Source organism: Arvicola amphibius, chromosome 3 (genome assembly GCF_903992535.2).
Source record: "Arvicola amphibius chromosome 3, mArvAmp1.2, whole genome shotgun sequence".
Classification (NCBI taxonomy): Eukaryota; Metazoa; Chordata; class Mammalia; order Rodentia; family Cricetidae; genus Arvicola; species Arvicola amphibius.
This window is the reverse complement of record NC_052049.1, coordinates 91,313,400-91,325,809: the sequence shown is the minus strand read 5'-3', so window position 1 is coordinate 91,325,809 and position 12,410 is coordinate 91,313,400. Positions and strand designations below refer to the sequence as shown.

At 44.7% G+C, this 12,410-nt stretch overlaps 1 protein-coding gene across 4 annotated transcripts in view; it reads right to left on the bottom strand.

Annotated features, from left to right (window-relative positions):
• Bbs9 (Bardet-Biedl syndrome 9) overlaps positions 1-12,410 on the bottom strand; it is a 424,274-nt gene that overhangs the window by 62,137 nt on the left and 349,727 nt on the right. For all 4 annotated transcript variants that reach the window (XM_038322510.2, XM_038322513.2, XM_038322511.2 and 1 more), the window contains one exon: positions 10,348-10,570. In XM_038322510.2, coding sequence (XP_038178438.1) covers positions 10,348-10,570 — 223 coding nt within the window. The remainder of the gene's footprint in view (positions 1-10,347; positions 10,571-12,410) is intronic.

Genomic DNA, 12,410 nt, shown 5'->3' with positions numbered 1-12,410 from the left:
CTGAGGGCTCCCTTTGGTCTTACATGTAACAGATTTGGATCTTCTCTCTTTCTGTTGATTAATATGGCCAAGAATTTGTCCATCTGGTTTACCTTTTTAAAGAACCAACTCTTTGCTTCATTGATTCTCTGGGATATAGCGTGTTCTTGTTTTTCTAATACCCAAAGCTGCATCATCATGTTATTTGATATCACACTGATTTTTCAATGTACGTACTTATATTTTATAATAATTCCAAAAATAATGATTCTGAAAAAGGAAACATTGCTTCATAGAAAGACAGGATGTCTGAACTTGTGAGAGAGAAGCAGAATAAGAAAAAAGTTTCTGATTCAAATGAGGGAAAGAAGATGAGAGGTTCACAAAGTGAAAGAAAACCTCAAAGAAAGTGGATAAATGACACAGAATGCATAGAAGAAGCTGCATGCGCCCTTCACCATGCAGTTCACTGGGCTGGCATGGGAGGGAAGGTTCGTTTTTCTACAAAGTTAAGTCAAATAAAATCTGGAAAGTCCTACTCTTAGGAGAGGATAAAGGCCTTCACAGGAACCAAATCCAATGTGTTTTTGTGACACAGTAATTCCTTTGGTGGCCAGTCATCAGGGGAGAGAAATCCATTTCATCATGCTGCATGACTGGGGAGGCGGTGGTCAGGCGCCACTGTGAGGAAGAACCTATTCAAAATCGACACCAGGTGTGGTAACGAGTACCCGGAACCTCAACACAGAGGCAGAGGGCAGAGAAAAGTGGCCCTGGTGATCCATGGCTAACTATCATAGCCAAAATGGTGAGCTCTAGGTTCATTAAAGAGATCCTGTCTCAAAAAGAAAGAAAGAAAAAATAGAGAGAGCTATTGAGGAAGACAACTCAATTTCAATGTTTGCTTCTGTTCTGTACAGACATATCCACCAGTGAGCATTCTCACACGCCTATGAAGACATGCATATCCATATATAACACATGTACATGCACACACACGCAAGCAAACAACCCCAGGGGACTGAGTTCATGTAATTTCCCACGTCAGGGAGCTGAGGACGTCCTAGAGAAGGCCTTGTGGAGAGCAGAAGGGCCAGACATGAAGAAACTCCTGGTGGCAGAAGGCTGGGCTCAGACTGGGAAGCCATAAGAAGAGAAAGGCCTACGCTTGGTGTCTGGGTACAGAGCTTAACAACGAAGAATAGCCCCAAAGGCTGGTCGCTCTGACCCTGAAGCCAGAAGTGGCTCAAAGTCTAAAGTTGCCCTTCTGAATGCCCTTCTGTTGAGCCAGCAACAATGAAGTTCCAGCAGCGTCCATGAAGCCCACAGCTGTGTACCCTTCAATACTCACAGACAGGGCAATTGCAAGGGCAAGTCGGCTGCCTCTACTGATCTCCATGCTGTGTTTGCCTTCCCCATTCTCAGCACACCCAGTAGATACCCCTCAACTTCAACAGTCACCCCAGGGGGTGTAACCTAGGGAATCCTAGAGGGTAAAAGGATCCAAGCATCCCAGGGAGTAAGCAGCTCAGTGTGGCCCCAGAAACCCCTGGCACACAAAGAAAGAAAACTACCACTGGGCAGCTCAGGGGGACGCCAGTCACTTACAAGGCTTCAGCAGCAGAAGAAGCCACAATGAAGGCGTGAATCCCGGAGTTCGCTAGGCTCACCCTCCAAATGTGAAGGCCATAGAACACGGCTGCCTCACACTTCTCCCCTGCTTACTCTCAGTCCTTATAATTCCCTTTAAAAACACCCCACATATATGTTTAGACTTTTATGTTTTTATTTCTTATTCCCCTTCATGCACTTAGCTAATTTGTTTTTCATGTGGAGGCAGTATTTTTTCTTTTTCTTGGTTTTTAATTTTCTCTTCTGTGCTATTTTCCTCCTTCCTTCCCTACATTTGGTACTTATTTTTTAACATCTATCTATCTATCTATCTATCTATCTATCTATCTATCTATCTATCTATTTGATTTTCGAGACAGGGTTTCTCTGTAGTTTTTGGCACCTGTCCTGGAACTAGCTCTTGTAGACCAAGCTGGCCTCGAACTCACAGAGATCCATCTGCCTCTGCCTCCCGAGTGCTGGGATTAAAGGCGTGCACCACCACCACCCGGCAACTTTCTTTTATTTTAAAAAGCCTAGTATTCTCATATTTTATTATCTCTTATAACTATATAGTTTGGACTTTGAACTTTTTTATTTCTAAGAAATCCTTTTCTTTGTTTAATCTTTTGCTTTTCTCCACCCATCATGTTCTTTCCCACTCAATCTCCTCTTTAATTTACTTAATCTTAGTTCTCCTCTACTCGCCCCTTTTCTTGCATCTCTCCTTTGTCTCAGTCCTTTTACCATATCTATACTCACCCTAAATGTGTGTAACTTCACAGTATCTTATGTAATGTAGGAGGGCAATGATTGAGAACAAAGTATTAGGACACATGTTTAAAAAATGTCCTTATGAAATTCATTACTTTCGTTGAAAATTTAACTTTTTTATTTAAAAAAAGGATGAATGAATACAAGAGCCAACCTTGCCTCAAATAGAGAGCATAAATGGATATCCAGAAGATACTGTTAATTCTGGGCAGAGACACAGGACTCTTACCCATCGGCCACCTTTATCAACTCTCGCTCTGATGAATACAGCTGGAGGCAATACACAGGCAGACACAAGGAGCTCTGTGGTTGGGGAGAGGGAATAGTGGGTAATATGAACCAGGTACAGATGTCATCTTAGAGTAGCTTAAACAGGAGAATCACAGACAGGGATGGAAATGGGTGGACGGTCAAGAACAGTTAGGGAAATGACAGAAGACTCCAGAAGACTTGTCGGCAGCAGGCAGTGTAACTATGAAGAGGTGAGAGACTCCAGCTTGACTCCAAGGGTAAACAGTGGTGGCATTTATTGATGCAGGCGCTATCCTCAAAGTATGCTCACCTCACTTTAATTATGAAAGTAAACACATTGTCCTACAACAGCCAAAAATACATACCCTTCTCCAACTTGACACAGGCTAGGGTCATTTGAGAAGAGACCTCAACTGAGAAAATACCCAGACCAGACTGGCCTGCGGCCTAGCCTATGGGACATTTTCTTAACTAGCCATTTATGTGGGAGGACCCAGCCCATTGCGGGAGATGACACCCATGGATAGGTGTCCTGGGGCATTAAGGAAAGAAAATTGATCAAGCCAGTAAGCAGCATCCTCCATGGCCTCTGCATGAGGTCCTGCCTCCAGGTTCCTGCCCCACCTGAGTTTCTACCCTGACTTCCCTCAGTGATGGGCCACTGCCTAGAAGTGTAACCCAAGCAAACCCATTTTTTCCAATGTTGCTTTTGGTTATAGTGTTTTATTAAAATAAACCCAAGCTAAGACACTACTTGATCTTATAGCTGTCCTTCTGGAAGAGTCACCTAAGAGGCTTTGGGATTTTACATTAGTATTTATTATTATTATTATCACCCCGTATTTAGTCAGAATTTGTGACGAGTCAGGTTTCTGCTAAGCGTTTCCATATACCGCTACTTTGAATTTTGTAAGCTCTATAAGAAAGCTCCATTAAACTTCTATATAGAAGTTGAGAAAACAAAAATACACAGGTGATTTTCCTACTTTGAAAGCCACTTTTTACAAACTTATGAAGTATAATATTCTCCGTAGAAAAAAAGGCCAGAAGTTATTTAGTAATTTTTCTGAAGCCCTTTCCATGTGGAATTCATACACATTTCCTTAATAAAAGGCTTAAACTTATGAAAATTCAAGGACCAATCAATAGGGGGATAGACAGATGGCTCAGTGGTTAAGAGCACTGGCTGCCCTTCTAGAGGATCCTGGTTTGATTCCCAGCGTCCACGTGGCCTGCTCACAACTGTCTGCAACTCCATTTCTAGGGGATCTGACATCCTCTTCTGGCCTCAGCGGTGCCAGTCACACAAGCGGTGCACATGCACACATGCAGGCAAAACACTCATACATATGAAAGAAATATTTTTAAAAGACCATTAAGTTAAGCTAGACTAACAATATGAAAATAAATAACAAATGCCTTATCAAGATTCTTGTGGAAGTTCAAGGAATTAAATTTAAATCCTGTCGAAAGGAGTATTTGAAAGAAGTCTCAAAAATAACATTAAACTCTTAAAACAAGGGAGTCATTGCCTCAAGTTTAGAATCCTAAAGTGGGGGACTAATGTCTCCCCAAGGACACACTACTCTATTCACACCTGTGCTCTGTGCTAAGATTTATGCTCTGAGTTTTCTCCCATCCACTTAATATAACAAAGGCACACATAAAGCTAATTCTTGTGTGACTCACACCATATCTCAAATTATATAGTTTCTGATCCACATCCATGAGAAGGCTCATCGTCCTTTCTCAACTTTCTTTGCTTTTCCCTCAACTATCAACTTCCTTTTAGATCTGAAATAGAACAAAGTCAAAGAAAATATAGCTGAAGCTATGGCCTGTCATGCCTCCTGCCTCCTGCCTCCTGCCTCCTGCGCAGACTTGCCCAATCCTGGGTCATCTTCAAGCTTTTTCTCTGTGTTCAGTTGCTCTGGCATACCTGTTTCCAGACTCACGAAACTTGCTCTCTGTGCTTCGATATTAAGACCATTGTTTATTATTTATTTATTATTGTGCACATAAAATGAAATTTAAAGAAATAAATAGAGGAAGTACTAAAAACTTCTGTGCTTCTGAAGTTAAAACTCTCCAGATATTATGAGTTAGCTTCATTCGTGTATGGATTATAATATATGTATATACTTGGGAGATTCAAATATTTAATCAGAGTTACTGAAACGTTGTTCTAGATACCAAAGCCATAAAAAGCAGCTTTTAGCAGTGGAAGGTGAATCTCTCAGTCCCAAGCCCTGGCAGGGATACAGCAAGTCATGTTCATGGATGAGAAGATCAGCTGGACCATCAAATCATTCACAATGGACTAAAACCAAAACACCACCCCCGGTCTTCTTGCTGTGGGAACAGAACATATAGAACTGAGTTTTATAAAATATATTATTGAAAGTGAATTCCTTGTAATCTCCAATTCCAAACAGGATGATAGAAATATCAGAGAAACGGTTAAGGATAGCCCAATTTGATGGTTCTGCAATACAAAGAATTTTCCCAGGAAAGGTAAGTGAGAATATGTTCATAGTTGATAAAGGCAAACAGAAGAGACAGGAGGCAAGGGAAGCCATCCGGGTATGGACTCACATCTGAGGACCTGGGCTAAGAGCGTCAGATGAGAGAGACTGTGACATCGCTTTTCTTGGTCTGGGTGACCTTCCTCAATATCATCTTTTCTAATTCCATCTATTTATCTGAAAATTTTCATTGTTCAGATTTCTTTACAGCTTAATAGAGTTGTGGAGTCCAGTTCCAAATGATACAGCCTGCAGCTCAACTCCTGCACCCAAGGCCCAGGGACTGTTGAGGAAGAAGGGGCAGAAACACTGTTAAGAGCCAGGACCAAGGAGTTTTCTGGGAGGGTGATGTCAGAAGTACATCCATGAAGTCTCACCAACATGACTGCCTAAACAAGAGCAACAGACATGCCAAAGTGGGCGAGGGAAACACCTCGAGGCCTCAGCCCTACACAAAGAACTACAGGCAACTAGGAATGCCAAGAGCGGGAGGAAGAGTCTTCCCCAGGGAAGAGCACACCCATTAGTTATCTAACATCAAATGGTCAGCCAAGGAAATATACATGCAAGTAACATTAGATGATGGAGGAGTGTTTATGTGTTACTTTCATTATTAATAAAGAAAACTGCCTTGGCCCTTTAAGAGAACAGAAAATTAGGTAGGCGGAATAGACAGAACAGAATTCTGGGAGAGTTGGGGAGACGCTTCAGGAAGTCGCCACAGTGAGTCTCCATGCATCTCCTCTCCGAGATGGACGCAGGTTAAGATCTCTCCTGGTAAGCGATCCACCTCGAGGTGCTACACAGATTACTAAATATGGGTTAAAGGAAGATGTGAGAATTAGCCAATAAGAGGCTGAAACTATGGGCCAGGCAGTGTTTTAAAAGAATACAGTTTCCGTGCAATTATTTCGGGTGTAAAGCTAGCCGGCAGCCGGGTGGCGGGACACAGCCCCGCCGCTTCTTTCTACAATTAGATAGGCTAAGAAGGTTATATTTAGGAATATGTGAATACACATATACATATATGTGCATGACAACAATGAGAAAAGAGGAAATGAATTTGAAAGAGAGCAAGAAGTATATGGAAGGGTTTGGAGAGAGAAAAGGGAAGGGATAAATAATGTAATTATGATATAATTCAAAATAAAGAAATAATAATAATAATAAAAGAACCACAGAAATAATAATAATAAAAGGAACGCTGAGGAGGAAGGAATAGTCTTCTCTAGGGATGAGCACATCAGATGGTTATCTAACACCAAATGGCCAGTCCGGAGAACAGCGTAGCATTATACTGACTTAGTAGGTTGTATTTACATATTTAGGAATACACACACACACACGTGAAAATTACAAAGTCATGAATCTGTAAGAGAGCCAGGAAAGGCATATTGGAGGGTTTGGAAGAAGGAAAAGAAACTGGGACATAATATGATTATATCATAATCTCAAAAATAAAAGAAGGTTTTAAAAAGAAAGCCATAAGGTCATTCCTAGTGGGAGAAGGTTTTCAAACTCTGGCCCCCAGAGAGGATGTTCTCATCGGGCCTTCACTGGAGTGATGGAAAGGGCACATCCAGAGTGCCGAGCTCATAAAGTCGTGAGGCTGGAAGAGACCATAGGGTTTTTATTCGAGATGTTTATCCATCTGCACTTTAATAGGGAGCATGGCAAAATTACACACACTCCTGACTTTTAATACTAACCACTTAGTCACTGCCATCTCAGGCCCTGGTTACCTCAGCTGTTAAGTGAGGGAGGTGAACCAAGTGATTTCTAAGTCCAGGTCTAAATTTTAAAATAAGATTGTGTCTGTGAAAAAAACGCCTGTCTGCCTGTGTTCATAAATCCACTCCATTCCAATCCTCCCCTGCAACCGTGTATGTCCTAACACGCCGCCATACCCTGTTTATCCTAACACACCCGTGTACCCTGTACGCTAGTCAGCTCTCAGCTATACCATCATTGTGATGTACAACTAAGGTTGGAAGCAGAAATAACTCACGGTATTGCTTACTATTTCTGTGATATTAGCATCATGCCACCTATGGCGAGAAGAAACGTTAAGCACAAACAAGCAAGTGACACAACTTCCCTGGGAAGCTCTGTCCTCGCGGAGAGGGAAGGAGCCTGGGAGAAGCTGCCCTGTGACCTCTTCTGCCTGCACTACTGGAGCAGCTGAGGCGAGAAGTGAGTGTGCGCTGCGGTGCTCTGTGTGCTCTAGAGCAAAGCACAGCCAGGCAGGAGGTCTGTACTCTGTACCCAACACTTCCAGGACCTGGGTGAGCTCAGGGCAAGATTCTCCTCCTGCTTCTGCTGTTTGGGACAGAGCAACATAGCTACAAGTCTCATCTCCTTCAAGAATGTGCGAAGTACAGGGATAAAATGTGTGAGAATTTGAGTGGTGGGAGAAACCTCAGGTGCTCATGAGCACCATGATGAGAAGGGACAGGGCACAGCTGCTCACAATTACTCACAATTAGACCCACAGTGGGGGAGGGAGGGTCACCAGCAGGTAAGCGCTAACGGGATGACTGACAGCGACAGCGAGACTCTGGCTCAGTCAGCCACATTTCCAGTGAAGAGAGCCCAGACAGACAGATGTGAAGGGCACAGCCGGGCTCCCACTCCTAGGCTGGGAACAAATGTGTTTCTTGTCTTCCTCTTTTTATTTCTTCTTCCACCTTCTTCCCTTTCCTCTGTCTCTGCTGTCCACATACACAAAGTTTTTACACTGACAGCTTGCATATTCCAAATCTAAGATAAACACACAACCTTCTGGTTGGTCAGTTACTTGAAGAGAAATGGACCAGGTTCCATGACCAGTAAGAGTGGCTAAAGGAGACTCCGGGCTTCTGCTCCCAACCAGGCTAGATTTCCATAGAAACGGCTGCACAACCATAACCTCACCTGACAGGAGACCGCTTTCTTCATTTCTTTCTTTTCCTGCCGATGAGATAAAATGTCTTGACAAAGGGAACACTGGAAAGGAAGGCTTATTCTGACTCGGTGTTCAAGGGTCTAGTCAATCATAGTGGGGAAGGACAGGTGACAGGCACTTAATACATCTGGTCACATTGCGTGTGGAGCCAGGAACAGAGAGATGAATACCATACTTGGCTTGCTTTCCCGTTTTGCATAGTCCCTGCAGAGGGAATGGGCCAGCCCGGGGATACAATGAGTATTCCCACATCAAGGGACTTGGCACAGACGTGCCCGACCCCCAGGTGACTCCAGATCCTATCAAGTTGCCCACACTGATCATTAGGCCCAGGGTCAGGTCTGCTGAGCCCATCCTCCCACTCCTTCCAGAAACCCCACTTCTTTTCCTGTGGGTAGGCATGGAGGGAAGGCCACACGCTGTGCCAATCAGAATAAGATCTTTCAGGTCCTCCATCACCCAGGCTTACTGCTCATGTCTTAGGAAGCGACTCCTCTGAGGCAGACAAGAAGAGTCAGGAGAGCGTGGCAAGAGGATGACGAGGCCTGAGGAGACAAGCCACGTGAGAACTGCCTGGCAGGCCAACCACAGAGTATTCTTTAGAAGTAAAAGTTTGGTTCTGTATGCAGTGATGGTGAAAAAAAATCCAAATGTTCAAACTTCCCCATCCTAGCTTTCCTATCGCAGCTCACAGAGTATAATAACTTCATAGTTCCCCCAGCCTCCTGAGAATACAAGCCTGCTGTTTGCTCATTGCTGGACTCAGAGGATGGATCATACACACCCACAACAACAGTACAACTACAGCTTCCAGTCCAAGCATGGGGCTAAGCGTTTTACAAAGAAAGTCCTGGCAGCAAGGCAAATTTTTCTTTCTTTTTTTGTTTTTTGAGACAGAGTTTCTCTGTAGCTTTGGAGCCTGTCCTGGAGCTTGCTCTGTAGACCAGGCTGGCCTCAAACTCATAAGAGATGAGCCTGTCTCTGCCTCTGAGAGCTGGGAATAAAGGTGTGCGCCACCACTGTCTGGCTAAGTATCATTACTCTTAACCATCTAGGCCAGTAGTTCTCAACCCTCCTAACGCTGTGACCCTCTAATACAGTTCTTCACGTAGTGGTGACACCCAGCCACCGAATTATTCCATTGCTACTTCATAACTGTTGGGAATTGTAATGTAAATGTCTGCTATTTGGCTCCAACAGGTCACCACCTACAGGTTGCCGGTCTAGGGGCAGACAGCAGGATTGGAAGAAACATCCAAGGACAGCTAAGCCGAAAGGGATAGAGACAAGATCCAAACACTGGTCTGTCTGCTTCTGGAGCCTGATTTTACTGGATTGTGCTAGGCAGCCTCCATGTTTATCTTCTGAAGATTTCACCTGAATCCCCTCTGACTTCTAGACATTCTACTTAAGGGAGAAGGAAGACAACAGCAAGAAAACCAGCACAGAAGAAGGGGACAAAGGCATACATGAGAGAAGAGGAGAAACACACAAGTCCCTGAACTGTGGTGCTGGCTGTAGTAAAAACATGCCACAGCTGTGGCATTTAATAACGCCACTGGTTATTATAAAGTTATTATACTCTGTGAGCTGCGACAGGAAGGCTAGGAAGGGGAAGTTGGACCGGGAGTTTCTAAGGCACCCGAGTGCAGTGTGACTGGCCATTCAGATCCAGACCGTGGGAAGGCAAGTTGAGATGTCTGGACCCTCAATGAAGGACCACATGGGTCCTTTCCCCACCTTGACCCACAGATGCCTTGGTCCTGATGCCTGCCTGCTCATCTCTCTGATCCCAGTCTTTCCCTTGGACTCTTGCCCCATACTCCGGTGATCACGGTCCAAGGAACAGCAGAAGGGACCTGACTCATCTGGATCGCATTAGTTCCTCGTATCATGCTATTTACATTCATGAAATGCAGTATCATGAGATCACATTTGGTAAAACTTTTCCTTAAAACACTTTTATTCTCTAATCCTCTTTTTATTGGTTAGAAGCAAAACAAAATGGATGATATATTTAAAGGCAGAGACAAGCAGTGGCTGGGAGAGGGGGGAGACATACCATTCTCGAAATGTTTAGCAAGCAAATACCCGGAGAATATTTATCCACGTGGTTACCCTAGGATATGTGAGGGGAAACGTGAAAGCAATTTTCTTGGCTATCATCTCTTTAATATGAAATTTAAACCCAAATACAGCTGCAGGCACATTCCCGTCATTGGGGAGAGCACTGTCCTTAGGGAGGGTGCGCAGGATGCTTACCTGGCATGACCATGGCCTGCGGGGCGGCAGCGTCGGTGCTCAGGCAGAGGCGCCCGCCTTTCGCCAGCCTATCGCACAGCAAGGTGATGTGCTTCTTCAGCCGGCTGGTGTCTTTGGGTATGCTCAGTTGGCTGTTGAGGTTCAAAGCCTGCTCCTTGGAACTCTTTGACAGGCAGGTTTTCAACAGGTGGGCTATGGCGGCATCCACTGTTTCTTCCCAGCCCTGCATACAAAAGTCAATTTGGAAGTTGTACACAAATGACAGTGAGCCAAGTGGCCTTTTTACGGTTAATGAGGTTTTCGGGTGATGAGCTACTAATTCTTCTTGACAGCCTCCCCCAAGGAGCCAGGTGACTAAAGGTGTCGGTATGCGACAAGTGCTTTTGTCCTGTGCCAGGCCTAGAATGACCACTGATATCTATAGCGGGTGCACGCCTGTTGAATGATCAGTTGGCTCAGACTGTCAGGAATGTCACGTCTTTTGCCTTATATTCTGCTGAAGAGGATCTGGCACGCACAGAGCCCTAGATGGCATAGGGGCAACTGGGATGGAGCGAAGAGGCTGGCAAAGTTCATCTTGGGCTAGAGCCTCGAGGCTGTGACAACAGCTAACAGCACTATTTTCAAGAATGATTTTGGGAGCTATAAGGGCCTATCTAGTCCCATTTCACTATCATGTGACAGAAAAAAGACATAAATAAAAAGCTATTTGCCCCACTTTTCTTAGGAGCAGTCGTTCTTGGCTAGTAAAGACCTGAGGAAGTGTGGGGTCGCCTTAAAATGCGGAGGCTGCAATTCTCGGAACATCAGAGCTGCCCTGGGGCGTCAGCATCTCCCCAGAAGACAGCAGCACACTGCACTGGCACCAAAGGGAACACGCGCAGGCAGGCTCAAGCAGTGAGTGTACAAGGCCAGGAGAGCCCGAAAAGGCTCTCGTGAGGCATCTCAAGGATGAATGGGTAAGATCTTTATGATAAAGGGCCTAGAGGCATGAAAATTAGGACACTTGTGCCTCCTCTGTTTCCTAGGAATTCTACCCAAAAGCCTGGCCTCTTGTCCTCCCTGCCCTATGGGTGGCTGCACATTCTTAGTGTACAATGAGTGCACAACTCAGGCTCCTCCCACACTGGCACACAGAGTTGGTGAGACTATCGATATACCCATGAGAGCTTCCCAGTGCTTACCATGAGCAGTAAGCCAAAACTTCTGATGCCACGGGCCCATTTCTAGCTCCCTATAATAGATGCCACCAGGCAAATCAGGGAAGAAAGAAACAACTCTGGGAATCTACTAAGGGGACTTTAGGGACTTTGAAAAGTGCCCCCAACTCCAAATCCATTATAACAAAATAAACCAATAGATGCTACAAAACATCTCTTTTTCTACTACTCACAAAGCAAAATCTACACTAGACTAACATCTACAGTTTCCTCCAGTAACCCTCTCAGGTGAGGACATATTTCTAAGTTCTTTAGAGCCTTTAACCAAGTCCTATGGAGGACAAGAGCAAGTTCTGGAGATTAATTTAGCATCAATACAGGCTGTGGTCACTTCACCATGAAAGCAGCTTCTGTGTCCTCTGGACTAGCCATCTCAGTAAGCCGCCATGTTTGTAAGCAGACGACAGGAGCGTATTAGGACACAAACGGACGCAGTATTTAGTCAGCACAGAAGCACTACTATACAATTTCTTTCCCTGCTGCCAACTCGCAGAGAGAGTAAAAACCATGTCATGTATTTTCCAAACATAGCCCAAGAATGGAGTGTCTGGAGGGCAGTTCTGAGCCCTTGTGAGAAAATGTCAAGAAACTACGACAGGAGTCTTGTGACCTCAGTATCTTCAAACACATGGACTAATTCTTGGAACATGCTTTCATGCTCCTCCCAGGTGTATCCCGCAAGAGGGAGCTTGCTTTCGATGATTCGTTACAACTGACCGCTGTTAGTCCACAGCCGTGGACAGCTTGCCACTGTCACTTCCTCATGGGACTCCTCCCCCTCAGAGCAGCGGTCCTCATGCTGGGTCACAACCCCTTTGGGGGTGGCATATCAGATAATCTGCA